Source organism: Tachyglossus aculeatus, chromosome 16, assembly GCF_015852505.1.
Source record: "Tachyglossus aculeatus isolate mTacAcu1 chromosome 16, mTacAcu1.pri, whole genome shotgun sequence".
NCBI classification, from domain to species: domain Eukaryota; kingdom Metazoa; phylum Chordata; class Mammalia; order Monotremata; family Tachyglossidae; genus Tachyglossus; species Tachyglossus aculeatus.
This window is the reverse complement of record NC_052081.1, coordinates 22,996,648-23,014,745: the sequence shown is the minus strand read 5'-3', so window position 1 is coordinate 23,014,745 and position 18,098 is coordinate 22,996,648. Positions and strand designations below refer to the sequence as shown.

Genomic DNA, 18,098 nt, shown 5'->3' with positions numbered 1-18,098 from the left:
TAATCTCCTCACCGTACCTCGTTCTCGCCTGTCCCGCCATCGACCCCCGGCCCGTGTCATCCCCCGGGCCTGGAATGCCCTCCCTCTGCCCATCCACCAAGCTAGCTCTCTTCCTCCCTTCAAGGCCCTACTGAGAGCTCACCTCCTCCAGGAGGCCTTCTCAGACTGAGCCCCTTCCCTCCTCTCCCCCTCGTCCCCCTCTCCATCCCCCCCATCTTACCTCCTTCCCTTCCCCACAGCACCTGTATATATGTATATATGTTTGTACATATTTATTACTCTATTTATTTATTTATTTATTTTACTTGTACATATCTATTCTGTTTATTTTATTTTGTTAGTATGTTTGGTTTTGTTCTCTGTCTCCCCCTTTTAGACTGTGAGCCCACTGTTGGGCAGGGACTGTCTCTATATGTTGCCAATTTGTACTTCTCAAGTGCTTAGTACAGTGCTCTGCACACAGTAAGCGCTCAATAAATACAATTGATGATGATGATGAGTGCTTTAAAGCCAAAGGTGAGGAGTTTTTGTTTAATATGGAGGTGGATGGGCAGCCAGTGGAGTTTTTTAAGGAGAGGGAAGTCATGTCCTGAAGGTTTTTATAGAAAAATGATCCAGGCAGCAGAGTGAAGTATGGACTGGAGTTGAGGGAGACAGGAGGCTGGGAGGTCAACAAGGAGGCTGATGCAGTAATCCAGGCAGGATAGAATGAGTGATTGTATTAACATGGTATTAGTTTGGATGGAGAAGAATGTGTGAGTGTTGCGATGTTGTGAAAGTGGGGCTGATAGGCTTTTGTGATGGATTGAATATGTGGGGTGAATGAGAGAGAGGAGTCAAGAATAGATAACGCCAGGGTTATGGGCTTGTGAGACAGGAAAGATGGTGGTGCCGTCTACAGTGATGGGAAAGTCAGGGGGAGGACTGGGTTTGGGTGGGAAGGTAAGTAGTTCTGTTTTGAATTAAGCTTGAAGTGACGGGATGACATCCAAGTAGAGATATCTTGAAGGTAGGAGGAAATGTGAGACTGCAGAGAAAGATTGGGACTGGAGATGTAGATTTGGATAACAGATGCCTAGAGGTAGTAGTTGAAGACATGGGAGCAAATGAGTTCTCCAAGGGAGTGGTTGTAGATGGAGAATAGAAGGGGACCCAGAACTGAACCTTGAGGGACCCCCAACAGTTAGTGGGTGGGAGGTAGAGGAGGAGCCCACGAAGGAGAATGAGAATGAATGGCTAGGGAAATAAGGGGGGAACAAGGAGAGGATAGTGCCAGTGAAGCCAAGATTGGATAATATTTCCAGGAGAAGGGGGTGGTCAACAGTGTTGAAGGCAGCTGAGAGATAGAGGAGGATTAGGGTGGAGTAGAGGCCATTGAATTTGACAAGAAGGAGATCATTGTTGACCTTTGGGAGTGCAGTTTCTGTGGAGTAAAAGGGACGGAAGCCCGATTGGAGGGGGTCAAGGAAAAAAATTGGAGTAGAGGAACTTGAGACAGTGGGTATAGACAACTTGCTGAAGGAATTTGGAGAGGAATGGTAGGAGGGAGATGGGACAATAACTGGAAGGAGCCGTAGGGTAAATGTTGGGGGGGTTAGGATAGTGAAGACATGAGAATGTTTGAAAGCAGTGGAGAAGAAGCCAGTGGAGAGTGAGTGATCAAAAATGGCTGTTAGGGAGGGAAGAAGGAAGCAGGTGTTTTGACAAGATGTGAAGGAATGGGATTGGATGCACAGGTGGTGGGAGTGGAGTTAGCAGGAGATCTCCTAGAGATTCTTCTGGGCAAGATGGGAGAGTTGAAGAAGGGGCTGGAGCAGGGAGGAACTGAGGAGGGACGGGAGATTTTAAGGAGATCACACCTGATAGTGTCAATTTTCTTAATAAAGTAGGTGGCCATGTCATTGGGGACAAGGAATGGGGGATGTGGTGGGGGCAAGGAGCCTGAGGAGGGAGTTGAATGTCTGGAACACCTAGCTAGGGTAATGGGAAAGGGTGTCAATAATGACTGAGAAATAAGTTTGCTGGGCAGAGTTAGAGCATGCAAGAATAAACTTGAAGTGTGCCAAGTTGGCCTAATATTTAGATTTCTGCCAGTAGTGCTCTGTGGCTCATGCATGAGAGTGAAGAAAGCAGACTGTGTAGGACATCCAGGGCTGTGTGTCAGTGGTATGAGATCAATGAAGGGATAGGGGAGTGAGAGAGTTGAGTTCAGTAGAGAGGGTGAAGTTGAGAGTGTTAATTTGGGCATCAAGGGAAAGTAGTTTGGATATGGAGGCTAAGTGGGCATTATGAGTTGAAAAAAATTGGATGGGGTCAAAAGATCAAGGTCTCTATGGAGGAATAGTACAGATTTACCACCAGGGCAAGCGGTAGGGTCTAGGTGACTGTGGGAGCCCAAATCTTATTGGAATTCAGCGGCATTAGTGAAGAAAATCCAGTCCCACAAACAACTTGTGTCCCTCAAGCAAGGTGTGGGTGACTGGGATTACACATTGCTGACAATAACTTTCCAAACAACAGATGCACTTATATTTGTTATTTATCACTCTATTTATTTTACTTGTACATATTTATTCTATTTATTTTATTTTGTTAATATGTTTTGTTCTCTGTCTCCCCGTTCTAGACTTTGAGCCCGCTGTTGGGTAGTGACTGTCTCTATATACTGCCAACTTGGACTTCCCAAGAGCTTAATACAGTGCTCTGCACACAGTAAGCGCTCAATAAATACGATTGAATGAATGTAAGGGAATAAAGTAGATTTCAACTTTGGTGATTGTACTTTGGCCAAAACACTGTGGGAGGGAAATGTGTCTGTTATATTGTTAAATTGTACTCTCCCAATTGCTTAGTAGAGTGCTCTGCACACATTAAGCACTCAATAAATTTGATTGATTGATTGATTGAAACCAACAGCAAATCTCAAGAAACACAGGTTATATGTAGCTTTGTAGTACAGAGTTGACAGGTTCTTCATTTACCGGTCAGAGCTATTCATTGAGTAGGTTTTCGTAGTTTAACCTCTTTGAATCTGGAGACTGGAGGGAGGAAGTTTGTGGGGGTCATTTTCATTAGGCAAAATCACTTTTCTGGTGTGGCAGATTTTATCCCCCATGGAAAGGGAATGCTGGATGTGAACAGCGTTGAGGAGCAGCAGAAGTTAGAGCCTCCTAGACATGAAAGGTTTTCTAGGAAGAGACCAGCTGGCTCTATTTTTTCAACCCTTGTTCGATAGTACTGGTCAGGCAGAAAATGGATTTGGCCCCAGGAATGTCTGTTCCAATGAACAGGAGCCTGGCTCTCATTATGAGAAGCAGCATGGCCCAATGGATAAAGAACAGGCCTGGAGTCAGAAGGTCATAGGTTTTAGTCCTGGGTTTGCCACTTGTCTGCTGTATAACCTTGGGTAAGTCACTTCACTTCTCTGTGCCTCAGTTATTTCATCTGTAAAATGGGGGTTAAGTCTCTGAAGGCCTGATGTGGGACAGGGCGAAAACTAAGCACTTAACAAATACCACAATTATTATTATTATTATTATCATTATCACCAACACTTTTTTCTGACTTGTTTTACTATTTCTTGAGATCCTTTCCTTCTGATATCATGGAGTGGTTTGTTCACTGGGTGCCAGCATCCTTCTCGACTCTCAAACTCATAACCTGGATTAAGGAAGCAGCGTAGTTTAGTGGAAAGAGCCCGGTCTTGGGAGTCAGAGGTTGTGTGTTCTAATCCCAGCTCTGCCACTCATCTGCTCTGTGACTTCGAGCAAGTCACTTAGCTTCTCTGTTCCTCAGTTACCTTATCTGTAAAATGGGGATTAAGACTGTGAGCCCCACATGGAACAACCTAATTACCTTATATCTACCCCAGCACTTAGTGCTTGGCACGTAGTAAGCACTTAAGAAATACTGTCATCATCATTATCATCAAGTCATCCTTGACTCCTCCCTGCTGCTCCAACCCACATATTCAGTCTGTGGCCAAATCCTGTTAGTTCATGCTCTACATCATTTCCAGAATTCACCTCTTGCTCTTCATTCAAACTGCTGCCTCACTGATCAGGCACTTATCATCAGATTACTTGTCTACTGCATCAGCCTCCTCACAAATTTTCCTGCCTTGAGGCTATATTTCAATCTGCCAGACCTCCGTGACTCCAGGCAATATTTCAGTCTCTTGACCAAATTATTTTTCTAAAACATCAGTCTGCACTAGTCTCCCTGTGCCTCAAAAACCTTCAGTGGTTGTCCATTCTTCTCTGAATCAAACAGAAACTCCTAACTCCTATGGTTAAATAGCTCAATCAGCTTTCTCCCCGTACTTATCCTCACCCTTCTCTCCACTGCACCTCGCCCTGTATGCTTTATTCTTACTCACTGTGTCTCATGCTTGCCTCTTCCACCACCAACCTCTTGATCATGCCCTGCCTTTCATCTGGAATTCCTTCCCCCATTCAAATCTGGCACTCCACTGCCCTCCCCATCTTCAAAGCCCTTCTGATATGACATCACCTCCAGGAGGCCTTTCCTGATTAAATTCTCATCTCTCCATTCTATATCCCCTTTTTCCCATCTTCCTCTTCATCACTCCACGTCGACTAAGCACTTGGGCATTCTCACTCCCTCCTCCATCCCAGTATCCGTTATGTACATATTGTTACCTGTAATGTATTTAGCATCTGTCACTCCAACTAAATCGTTCACTTCTTGAAGACAAGAATCTTATCTATTAATTTTCTTGCATTCTCCCAAGTGCTCTGCACATAATAGCTACTCAGTAAATACTGTTGATTACTTGGGATTGGTGCATTGCCAGTGTGGAGTTCTGTTGTTTCTGAGGAAAGGGCAATGCTTTCTTCCATGCTCATGTCCATGTCACATAAATGGAGGGTAAAGTTGGGGAAAATAAGTCATGTAGACCTATGGGCAGCAAGAGGAAAAATCTAAAAAGAAAAGTTCCCCAGCACTCTGATTCAACATAATAGAGGCCAGTGATGGCAATTTTTAGGTTGTTGTGCTGATGATTGGTTCAGGAAAAATGGCCTAGTCTATGTTGTTCCATTTAATAAAAAGATAAAAAGATCAAAAAATACAGTTTTCCCTTCCAGCTTCCTCCCCTGCCCCGTTGCCTATAACAGGCTATTAACAGGTTCTCAAGTAGAAAGCAGAGTTATTTCCACAGGGGTTACCGATATGGTTGATGTTTAACAGATTATCCCTCATTTAGTGATGTTGAGGCAGTAAGGGTGGGGTTGCAGAAGGGAGGGCAGATCATTGGGTTCCTGTCCATACAACTCTGAACTGGAAGCAGGAAACCAGCATGTGTCTGACTGACCATTTAGTCAGAGGAGCATTTCCTAACACTTGTACCTCTGTGTCTCTATCTGTATCATGGGAAAATTGGTGATAATAATAATAATAATAATAATGGCATTTGTTAAGCGCTTACTATGTGCAAAGCACTGTTCTATGCGCTGGGGAGGTTACAGGGTGATCAGGTTGTCCCACTGGAAGCTCACAGTCTTCATCCCCATTTTACAGATGAGGCAACTGAGGCTCAGAGAAGTTAAGTGACTTGCCCAAGGCCATACAGCAGACATGTGGTGGATCCGGGATTTGAACCCATGACCTCCGACTCCAAAGCCCCAGCTCTTTCATCACCGAAGAGGTGATGATCGTACCCCTGTGATTTGTGACTACATTTCAGTGAAACACGTGTTTGCTGGAAACCATCATCACCTCCTCAGTGCTTTTGCTGGGGATGTAGCCCTAACCTGGATACAGTCAATGCCTAGTGTCTGAGTCTCACAGAAGAAGGATAGGAATCAACAAATCAATGATATTCATTGAGCACTTACTGTACTATACCCTTGGGTTAATACAAAGCAACAAAGCAAAGAAAGCATTCCTTGTCTCTCATTGCTTCTCATTGGAGAAGCAGCGTGGCTCAGTGGAAAGAGCCCAGGCTTTGGAGTCAGAGGTTGTGGGTTCAAATCCCAGCTCTGCCACTTGTCAGCTGTGCGACTTTGGGCAAGTCACTTAACTTCTCTGGGCCTCAGTTCCCTCATCTGTAAAATGGGGATGAAGGCTGTGAGTCCCACGTGGGACAACCTGATTACCTTGTATCTACCCCAGCGCTTAGAACAGTGCCTTGCACATAGTAAGTGCTTAACAAATACCAACATTATTATATTGCCCATAGGCGTCCTTTGAAAACAAATGGTCTTGAAGTCCAGTTCAGTAACAATAATAATAATAAATATTTTTTTAAAAAAGCACTTGATATTCACCTCACAGCCTTGCAGCTCTTATGTACAAATCCACAATTTATTTAGATATCTGTCTCCCCCACTAGCCCGTAAGCTCTTTGTGGGCAGGGAATGTGTGTACTAACTCTGTTGTATTCATTCATTCATTCAATTGTATTTATTGAGCACTTACTGTGTGCAGAGCACTGTACTAAGTGCTTGGGAAGTACAAGTCGGCAACATATAGAGATGGTCCCTACCCAACTGTGGGTTCACAGTCTAGAAGGGGGAGACAGACAACAAAACAAAACATGTAGACTCCCCCAAGCATTTAGTACAGTGCTCTGCACACAGTAAACATTCAGTAAATATCATTGATTGATAATATACCTTGTGCCAAGCATTGAACTAAGTGCTAGGGTAGGTATAGAATAATTAGACTGGACACAGTCCCTGTCCCACAAGGGGCTCAAAGACAAGGAGAGGGCCAGAGGAGCAGGTTCCTTATCCTCATTTACAAATGAAGAAACTGAGGCACAGAGAAGTTCCCAAAATGACAGAGCAGGCAAATGGCAGAGCTGGGATTAGAACCAAGGTCTCCTGACTGTCACTTCTGTGCTTTTTCCGCTAGGTCAAGCTGCTTCTGCCACTCCTACACACTCCAAAAAGATTTCAGGTTTACTTGTTTGGTAATGATTTACCTGGAGTGAAGGGATGAGTGAAATTTACTGCAAGCAAGTTAGCAGTACTGCATACATGTCAGTTGTTGGTGTTTAAGAGTGGTCTCCTTTTGAACTTTGGTTGTGATATACTTTCTTGTATTTGTTGGATTCTCTGCCATTTTCAAATCTTAACACTGAAATGTGCCCCAGGGCATTCCTGAACACTCCTCTGAGTTGCTCAATGTATTTGAATAACTCCTGCCAGAAACATTTCCAAAGTTCAGAAAAAGATCCACTTGTGTTGTTTTTCGTGCTAAACCCAGAAGCCCACATTTCACGCAGCAGTGAGTTAAAAGGGTGTGTTCACTTTTGTGTATAGAAAACTGGGGACAATGATATTCTGCCTGAGTAATACTGCTGTGGTGAATCCATTCAGGCTGCCATGGGGTCATTAAACCTGGTCCCAGTGCCAGGCTTCAGAAGGATTTTCCCTTTTCCTCAGGTTGAGCTTGGAAGTATAATGGGCCCTTCCTTCGGTAAACAGAAATGCTGCTGTCCTTACTGAGCTGGTTCCTTACACGGCCTTTATTCTTTGTTTTCATCAGGAGTTCCGACTCGGAAGAAGCATTCGAAACGCCAGAGTCAACCACTCCTGTTAAGGCTTCTCCAGTGCCAGTCCCGCCTCCACCTCCAGAAATTGTAGCAGAACAGGAAATCAGCCCCCAGCAGCCCCCAGAAGATCCAGGTAACGAAAGGGAGTGTATTGTGTATGTGCATGTTAGGGGGGTGGGGGGTGGAGGGTGGAGGGTGGAAGTGCATCCCTCAGGAGGCAGGTATTAGTTTTACATATTAGTTTTCCATTGTCCCCCAGAACTCTTTCACAGCTCGAGTGGCCTGAACTGAATCTCAGTTCCTTTTGTAGAACATGGAAAGTCTAGGCCTTTTGGGGAATTATTATATATGAGCAATGGGAAATGAAGGGATTAATGTGTTTTCCAGAGAATCAAGTGACTAACCAAATGAAAATAGTGACTTTTTCTCTAATGGCTGCAGAAACTAAGGATTTGGGGCCCGACAAACTGCTGCACTATTAATAATTATGACAGTGGTATTTGCTAAGTGCATACTATGTGCCAAGCACTGGACTAAACGTAGAGGAGATACAAGATAACCATGTCCCTCTTGGGGCTCAAAATCTAAGTAGCGGGAAAGATCAGGTATTGAATCCCCATTTTACAGGTGAGGAAACTGAGTCTCAGCAAAGTTAAGTGACTTTCCCCAGGTCCTAGGCTGGTGTCTCTGCCCAACCTGATTCTTGCTCCTCACTTCTGCAGTGGCAGAGGTGGAGTTAGCATTTTTCCTCCCCTTTTGTGTTTCAGTTATTCAGACCTAAACAGTGAGAGGATTGAAACTTATGTACCTAGCACCTCACCTCCCCTTCTTTTCTTTCAGCAAGGGAACTGCTGATGTTGTAGGAGACCGGGGGGTAATTCTTTCACAACACTCTACTTAGTTGCAGCTGGTTTTCGTATTGAGCTCTGCTCAGCCTTGTCCTCCCGTTCCTCATTATTAAAATGTAAAAACTCATGTTCTTCATTCTCGCTCCCAGAACGCCCCACCTCCATCTGCCATCGTTCTGGTAGTGTATCCATAGAGTTTCCTTGGTAAAAATATGGAAGTGGTTTACCATTGCCTCCTTCCGCACAGTAAACCTGAGTTTCTGCTCTTGATTCTCTCCAGTTCTACTACTGCCCAGCAAAGGGGAGTATTGACTTGTAGTGGATTGTTTTCCACTCGCTAGCCACTGGCCAAGTTAGGAATGGAATGGGTATGCCTCAGCATTACTCTTCCTCCCATAGTCGAGACCGGTAGAGTACTGGAATCTCTCCAGGTATGACCCTGTGAGGGCACCAAGAGCTTTAGGAGAATACAATAGAGTTGGGGGACATAATTAGTGCCCACAAGGAATTTACAGTCTAGAAGGGGTTATATGACTTTAAAAAAATTACAGATAGGAGAAATGGGAGAATATAAGGATAAGTGCACAGGTGCTGAGGCGGGGTAGTGGGATGAGTATCAAGTGCTTAGGAGGTAAGTGCATAGCAACATAGAAGGGTAAGGGAGTAAGGGAAATGAGGGTTTAGTTGGGGAAGGCCTCTTGGAGAAGATTCGATTTTAATAAGACTTTGAAGGTGGAAGAGTCATCTACGATGGGGGAGGGAGTTTTAAGTCAGAGGGAGAATGAGGGCAAGGGGCTGGCGATGAAACAGACAAGATCAGGGTACAGTGAGTAGGTTGGCATTACAGGAGCAAAGTGGGTGGGCTGGATAGTAGGAGGAAATCTGGCTTCCTCCCCCTTTACAGATAACCAGTAACCTTCTGTCCAAATCTGACAGTCTCTACTCTATCCTTCTAGACCTTTCAACTACCTTCAACACTGAAGACCACCCCCTTTTCCTTGAAACTTTAACCAACCTTGTTTTCCTGACACTGTTCTCTCTTAGTTCTCCTGACACTGTTCTCTCTTAGTTTTCCTCCTATGTCTGTGACTGCTCCTTCTCAGTTCGTTTTGCTGGCTTCTCTGCTTCCCATCCTCTGAAAGTAGGGGTCTCTCAAGGAACAGTTCTTCATCCCTTTTTATCCTCCCTCTACACCCACTCTCTTTGAGAACTCGTTCAGTCCGATGGCTTCCCAAATGATGATTCCCAAATCTACATCTCCAGCTCTGACCTCTTTCCTTCCCTGCAATCTCACATTTCTTCCTACCTTCAAGCCCAACCTACTTGCATGTGCCGCTGACACTTTAAATTGAACATGTCCTAAACTGAACTTTTATTCTTCCCACCCAAACCCTTTCCCCACTCTGTCTTTCTTATTACTGTAGGCAACACAGCTATCCTCCCTACCTTACAAGCCCATAACCTTGGTGTTGTCCTCAGCTCATCTCTCTCACTCCACCCATATCACCAAATCCTGTCAGTTGTACCTTCACAACAGTGTTAAAATCTGCCCTTCTCTTGCCAACCAAACTGCTATTCTGCTGATCCAAGCACTTATCCTTTCCCTCCTTGACTGCCACATCTTCCTCCTTGCTAATCAATCAATCAATCAATCAATCAATCAATCATATTTATTGAGCACTTACTGTGTGCAGAGCACTGTACTAAGCACTTGGGAAGTACAAGTTGGCAACATATAGAGACAGTCCCTACCCAATAGTGGGTTCACAGTCTATAAACTAACCTCACAGCCTCCATCTTCTCCCCACTCCAAACCATACTTCACTCTGCTGCCCAAATTGTTTATCAACAAAAACTTTCAGTTCATGTCTCCCCACTTCTCAAGAACCTCCAGTGGCTGCCCACCCAGCTCTGCATCAGACAAAAACTCCTTACTGTTGTTTTTGTAGCAGTCGATCAGTTTGCCCCGTCCTATTCACCCAACAATTTCCTACTACACCTGAGCCTGCACATTCTGCTCCTCTAGTGCCAGCTTACTCCCTGTGACCCATTTTCATCTATCTCACCACCAACCCCTTTCCTGCATCCTCCCCCTACCCTGGAGCTCCCTCCCCTTCCATATATGCCAGACCACCACTCTCCCAACCTTCAAAGGATTACTAAGATCATATCTTCTCCTACAGTCCTTCTCCAGTTGAGTCCTCTTTTTCCCAGCTCGCTCACTCTTCTGCATCGTCTATGCACTTCCATCTGTAACCTTTGGACATTTCATATTCACCCCACCCCCAGCCCCACAGTACTTATGTACCTATTTTTGTATTATATTTTTTTTAAATTATTTATTCACATTAATGTCTGTCTCCCTCTCTAGACTGTAAACATGTTTTGGGCAGGGAACATGTCTGCTGCTTCTGTTGTATTGTGCTCTCCCAAGCACTTAGTTTGATCTGCACATAGTAAGTGATCAATTCATTCATTCATTCAATCATATTTACTGAGCGCTTACTGTGTGCAGAACACTGTACTAAGCACTTGGGAAGTATAAGTTGGCAACATGTAGTGACGGTCCCTACCCAACAACGGGAAATACAGTTGATTGATTGATTGATTAACAGCTGAAAGGTTCCAGTTCAGAGAACCCGAGCTGGGCAGAGCCACACTGGAGGAGTTTTTCTGGGGAAAAGGAAAGGGAAGGGAAGCCCAAATTACCACATGAGAAGCAGCCTGGCCTAGTGGAGAGAGCACAGCCTGGGAGTCAAAGGACCTGATTCCAATCCTGACTCTGCCACTTGTATGCTTTGTGACCTTGGGTAAGTCACTTCATGGTAAGCCACTTAACTGCTCTGGGCCTCAGTTTCCTCAATTGTAAAAATGGGGATTCATTGCTTGTTCTCCCTCCCTTAGATGGTGAGCTCCATGTGGGGCAAGGGCTGTGTCGGACCTGATTAACTTGTTACTAACCTAGGGCTTAGAACAGTGCTTGACACATAGTAAGTGCTTAGCAAATACAATAATTAATAATAAATCAGATGAGTGAAGGTGATGTGACCCAGAGAAGAAGGTTATGTGTTGTAGGTGGTAATAGGGGGAAGAACTAAGCCCAGTGTCACATTCCCTTCTCCAGGTTCAAGTTTATTTCCTAAGCTAAGAGCCACAGAAGTTACTTCCTAAGCAAATAGACATCCCAATACTGGCAAGGGGGAAATGGAAAGAATTTGCCATGGAAAATCATTCACCAATTTCAGAAAAAGGGTACAGGGAAGGGCTAAAGTGGGACAAACACAATTTTAATACTTTTGTCAGCAGTTCCTGTTGGACAGTATTAGTCAAACCTAATTTTCCAAATATACTGAACAAATTGCAGGCTGCCATGCTCAAGCTAAAAAGAAGGGAGATTCTTTTTCGTTAATTTATGTGGTGTAAATATTGAAAGGGAACCATTAAGTCCTCTGGATCAGTGTTTTTTCTGAATTTAATTTTTATTTCCTATATTTCTATCATATAAAGCAAAAAAGACCAAAGAAAAATGATAATTAAGGAGATTGTATGTCAGTATGTCTACATGCTAAGCACTTGAATTCTCCAAAGATGTGATAAAAATGTGCATCCTACATCATGTTTTGAGGATACAGTCATTCATTAATGGTAACATGAATGATTATGAAAAGAGGTTGAACAGTTCTAGTGCATTTGGGGTGTGCTAAATTCTAGGAAGAAATAGTTCTCTTAGGAATTGCTTCTTCATTTCTTCATGCATGCTAGCCTTTATGGAAAACATCCTGAAATATGTCTGACTTGTGCTTTTATGCATCTGTTTCTCCAGACCATCTCCTTATTTCTTTCCCTCTCCTTATCATTGCCTAGTTTCTTTTTCAGTTCCTAAAAAATAATCTGAAGGCTTTAAAAATAGCCGAACACTCTTAACACGACCTGATTTCCAAAGAATAGGAAAGCCTAGGAGACCAGCCAGATATGTGCTGAATGGAACAGAAGTGAGAAAGGCTACAGAAGTCATATTCATAGTATCCAGGCAAATTTCTCCTCTTTCTCTTTTGTTTCCCCATAACTAGAACCCAAAAGCAGATGGGAGGGTAGCTATGCCATTTTTACCTTCCTGGCCTGAAACAGCGCAAGGAAAGAGAATTTTAGGAAGTTCTGTTTCAGGAAAAATGTTTGCTAAAGACAGTTTCTAGCTTCAACAAGCCAACAATGCATAGAATGTGACTTATAGAGGAAGGAAGAGGAGAACGTTTTACATTAAGAATGATGTGAGGAAAAGGTCAGGAGAGCAAAATCTATTTTGGGGGTTTTTCAAGGATCTGAGGCCAATGCTGAATGTTGATTGCTGAATGCTTCTGAATAGCAATTCATTGTTCACCTTTTGGCTCTGAGGATTGGGCCGTGGGATCTCAATCAGTGGAATTATTGAGCAGAGCATTGTGCAGAGCATTGTACTAAACATGTGAGAGAATATACTGCAGCAGAGTTTAGACACATTCCCTGCACACAAGGCGCTTACAGTCTAGAGGGGAAACAAACACTAATATTTAATAAATAAATGAATTATGGATATGTACATAAGTGCTGTGGGGCTGAGGGTGGGGAGAATATCAAGTGCTTGATGGCATAGGTCTTACCAACAGTCAATCGTGTCAGTCTTTGGTGAACAAACCTCAGATGCACTTATGCAGGACTATCTCTGTTCTGTCTCCCCCTTTTAGACTGTGAGCCCACTGTTGGGTAGGGACTGTCTCTATATGTTGCCAATTTGTACTTCCCAAGCGCTTAGTACAGTGCTCTGCACATAGTAAGCGCTCAATAAATACGATTGATGATGATGATGATGATCTCCTTAATGGCTTCTGGGGGAGAGGAGGAATGTATGGGTCTGTCAACCTGGACACTGTAGAAAAACATGGCCAGGTTTCTGAAAGAAAGGGATCTCTGGGCATTCAGTGAGCAACACTGCAAGTAAAGCCAGTTTGATCTCAATAATCAATCAATCAGTGGTATTGAGCCTTTCTAGGTGCAGAGCACTGTACTAAGCCCTTGGGAGAATACAATTCGACAGAATTAGCAGACACGTTCCCATGGTAGTTTTGGGAAGAAGAGGTTATTCTGAAAGTCAAGAGCCTTTTATCTTTTCCTGAAGCAGATGGTAAATTGTTCAGGGCAGTTGTTGCTAGGTAGGTAGGTCAGTATACCCTCAGTTGTACAAAGATAGTTAGGGAAGCTGATGTTTGTTTCCTTAGACGGCTGTAATTATTTCACATGAAGGCACAAGGAACAAGGCTGATACCCCACTGTTAGCTAATTAAGGTAAAAACTCTAATCATGGGGATGTCAAAATAAGTTGAATGCCAGGGAAGAAAGAGGCCATTCGTTTGTTAATTCTAGGAGACTGTTACTAGAAATGCCCACACATTTAGAATTGGAGGAGAACGTATCTAGGCTTTGGGGTAGGTGTGGTGAGTGGCAAACATTGCAGCATTCTAGGGACAGAGATTCTGCCACACTTCTATAGGGAGACTTTCTCTGGGAAGCTGCTGGGCTTCTGAATCTTGTATTTTGGAAGAGGGTCCTCAGGGCAGGGCAGTGTTGGTGTTGGTCCAGTCTGGAATCTGTTGGGGTTGGTTTATGCCCCTAGAATCACCATCCTTCTCTGTTTCATGCCTGACAGCAGCAATGCTCAACTCTAGCTGGATTGCAGGCTGCACATTCAAAAAAGTATCTTGCTGTTTTTAACCATGGACCACCGTCTGGGGGCTAGGGTTCCCAGCCTTGCTTATCACCTGCAGGTCCAGAAGTTCAGGCCTGCTGAGTGGGGAAATAGAGATGCATAGCATTTCTCTAGCCCCTAGTCCCCAGGGGGCAAGCAGAATTTTTGGGGTTCAGCCTCACAGCAAAGCTTGGCAGAAAGGCTGCAAGCTGTCCCCAAGCCACTTGCTATTGTGTTAAAAATGAAAAAGGATTGTCAAAGTAGACCCATTTAAAGGTTAGTGATGATGTCTCAGCACCTCCAATGGCTACCAATCAATCTGCGCATCAGGCAGAAACTCCTCACCCTGGGCTTCAAGGCTGTCCATCACCTCGCCCCCTCCTACCTCACCTCCCTTCTCTCCTTCTACTGCCCAGCCCGCACCCTCCGCTCCTCCACCTGCTAATCTCCTCACTGTACCTCGTTCTCGCCTGTCCCGCCATCGACCCCCTGGCCCACGTCATCCCCCGGGCCTGGAATGCCCTCCCTCTGCCCCTCCGCCAAGCTAGCTCTCTTCCTCCCTTCAAGGCCCTGCTGAGAGCTGCACCTCCTCCAGGAGGCCTTCCCAGACTGAGCCCCTTCCTTCCTCTCCCCCCTCGTCCCCCTCTCCATCCCCCCATCTTACCTCCTTCCCTTCCCCACAGCACCTGTATATATGTATATATGGTTGCACATATTTATTACTCTATTTATTTATTTATTTATTTTACTTGTACATTTCTATCCTATTTATTTTATTTTATTGGTATGTTTGGTTTTGTTCTCTGTCTCCCCCTTTTAGACTGTGAGCCCACTGTTGGGTAGGGACTGTCTCTTTGTGTTGCCAATTTGTACTTCCCAAGCGCTTAGTACAGTGCTCTGCACCTAGTAAGCGCTCAATAAATACGATTGATTGATTGATTGATTGATCTTCTGCAACACATGAGCTTGGTTCAGCATATTGCCCTTAGATGGGAGGAAGGGCCTGGATTGCGAACATGATATGAAAACAAACCAACACTAACAGGCATGAATGAACTCATAGTTGCAAGCAAATGAGTTCTGTGGACAGAGTAATGTCTCAGTCAGGTCTGATTAATCAGCTATAAGCGTAAGCATTTTCCAATGTGTGGTTCTCATTCATCTTATTCTACTTCATTCTAAAACCTTTTATGCAGGAAAATATTTTCCTGGAGAGAAACCTAATCCTGAACACATTTAGATTTTTAAATCAGAGTGTTAGTCATACAGTTTCCTTCCTACTATATAACCACCACCCTCCTTTCTCCCTCCCACCGGTTATGCTTGGTCACAGCTGCTTTCTATTTTCCGGTAAGAAATTTTGAAAGTGAGACATTTTACCCTTTGAAAAATCATTCTCAGAAGTTGGCCATTTTGATCCCAGAAGTAGGGCGGGGACAGTGTTGGATGGGAAACTATTCTTCCACACTCTGTCTAGACTAAATTATCATTTATAAATTGTGTATTATAAATTATTTATTTATATTTAAATTACAGTCTTTCTAGACTGTAAGCTCATTGTGGACAAGGAACCATGTCTACCAACTCTGTTGTACTTTCCCAATCACTTAGTACAATGCTCTGCACATAATAAGTGCTCAATAAATACCATTGATGATGATAATGACCAAATGTCAATGAGACATTATTGATCAAGTGAACTCTCTGAGAAAAAAACAACACAGTGTAACTAGATGCACAATAAAACTTCTTCTAGTTTCTAGGATGATGTTTGAACTGATGAACGTCAGGGTTAGGCAGCAATAACAGCCTGTTGTTATTCATGTTTGGGTAGAAAAGAACAGATGGTTATGCATAATATCAGCTGAGCGATACATGACTCGTAGTATTGCAAATTAACTGGGACTAAATGCTTGTTAATATAAGAAAAAACATATCTCCCTTGTGCTTCCTAACCTGCCCTTCAGTCCTCCTGTTTTAATGGCCTAATCCTAATTCAATTAGAATTGGAATAGGAATTCTCTTCATTATCATTTATTCACCATAATCAGGTTAATACTGGCTACATCTGCAGCACTTAAACCTACTTATGAAGACTCGATCTTGTTCTGATCCTTTGAGGATCCTTTTATCTTTCTAGTGTCCATTTTATTTTGCTACAAGTTTACTTCAGTATTAGTGTGCCAGTCTGATATGTATATATAGCTGCCTTTCAGTTTTTAAGATGACAGTGATGGCGAGGTTCCCCCATTCGTGTTTGTGAGACCGTGGCCAAAAAGATCAATACCTGACTGAAACTCTTTTCTGTCCATGAGCTGCCCAGTTGTGTCTGGCCAACACAGTGCCAGTCTGTTCATTAAATGTCCATTTGTTATTGCATCACTAGATTAAAGTTCACCAGAAGAAGTCTTCTGATGAATCAGTCCTCAAAAGGAAATTTAATGGTCTTGATTGGCAAGGGTGATGATTGGGGGAATCTTGATCCTCAAATCAGTGATTGGCTATTTCTCAACAAAATTTCAGTGCCCTTTTGTCCCTCTTTACTATGCAGCAAGCAGGAAATTAAAGGACCAAAAGGCAAGAAACCTCTTAGCATCAAAGAGAAAAATGATGGCTAAACTGGGGGTTGCCTATTTGGTAATTGCAATGTGGGGCTTGGCAGTTAAGGTTGTGTATCAGGGCTTCCTCTCTATTTCAATGAAATATAGTCTTTAAAGAGACTTATTTCATGACTGCTTTAAAGGTTGCTGTACTTGGTGAAGGAGTACCTCCGCAACCATCATTGTGATGTATCATATATCTTTTGGTGTCATTAAAATGGCTAAGCCTTTGATGCACTTAACATTTCACACTCCTAGGAAAAGAGGAAGTCCTTGTTGTTGAGTGCGCACCGCGGGGGCGGGGTGCGCAAGGGGGATTCAGTATGATTTGGAAACCATTTTAACTGAAATTATTTTAACATCAATGCTTTGTTTTTTACTTTTGAAGAATTTGCATCTAATATATCAATCTTGTATTCATTGAGTGCCTACTATGTGCTGTGCACTTTTATATATATGTATACATGCACCCACCCACCCACCCCCACACAAAGCCTGTCTCCCCCATTTTATGTAAACTCTTCAAAAGCAGAGCCTGTAACTGTTTTTCTTATTGTCTGTTCCCTAAGGTGTGCTACAGTAGTAGCAGCAGTGGTGAGTCCGTTGTTGGGTAGGGACCGTCTCTATATGCTGCCGACTTGTACTTCCCAAGTGCTTAGTACAGTGCTCTGCACACAGTAAGCGCTCAATAAATACGATTGAATGAATGAATTGTAGTAGTAATAATGGTACTTATTAAGTGTTTACTGTGTGCAGAGCACTTTACTATGCACTTAGAAAAGTATAATGCAACAACAAGCAGTGACATGCCCTGCCCACAACAAGCTCACAGTCTAGAGGGGTGGAGACAGACATCAATGCAAATAAATAAAATTACAGACATATACATATGTTCTGTGGAGCTGGGAGTGGGGAGTAAGCAAAGGGAGCTTGTCAGGGTGACACAGAAGGGAGTGTGAGATGAGGAAAAGTGGGGCTTAGTCAGGGAAGGCCTCTTGGAGGAGATGCACCTTCAATAAGGCTTTGAAGGGGTGGGGAGAGTAATTGTCTGTAGGATTTGAAGAGGTAGGACATTCCAGGCCAGAGGCAGGACATGAGCCAGGGGTTGGTGGTGAGACAGGTGAGATTGGGCCTTAGTAAGGAGGTTAGCACTTAGAGGAGCAGTGAACTAAGCACTGGGAAAGGATACACATTAGACATCATCCTTGTCCCTCAGAGGAAGAGCCTTACAATCTGTGTCCACAGTCATTGAGGATGATAATGATGATGGCATCTTCTGTCTGGAACAACAGTGGGTCTCAGTGGGCCTGTGCAGAGGAAATGAATATATTTTATGTATACAGTATATTCCCGCTAATAAATAGCTATCTCCTGTCTCCTTCCTCACTGCTCCTCCCTTTCCTCCTCCT

At 43.6% G+C, this 18,098-nt stretch overlaps 1 protein-coding gene across 3 annotated transcripts in view; it reads left to right on the top strand.

Annotated features, from left to right (window-relative positions):
• TACC2 (transforming acidic coiled-coil containing protein 2) overlaps positions 1 to 18,098 on the top strand; it is a 316,371-nt gene that overhangs the window by 222,408 nt on the left and 75,865 nt on the right. For all 3 annotated transcript variants that reach the window (XM_038757663.1, XM_038757664.1, XM_038757662.1), the window contains exon 8: positions 7,516 to 7,655. In XM_038757663.1, coding sequence (XP_038613591.1) covers positions 7,516 to 7,655 — 140 coding nt within the window. The remainder of the gene's footprint in view (positions 1 to 7,515; positions 7,656 to 18,098) is intronic.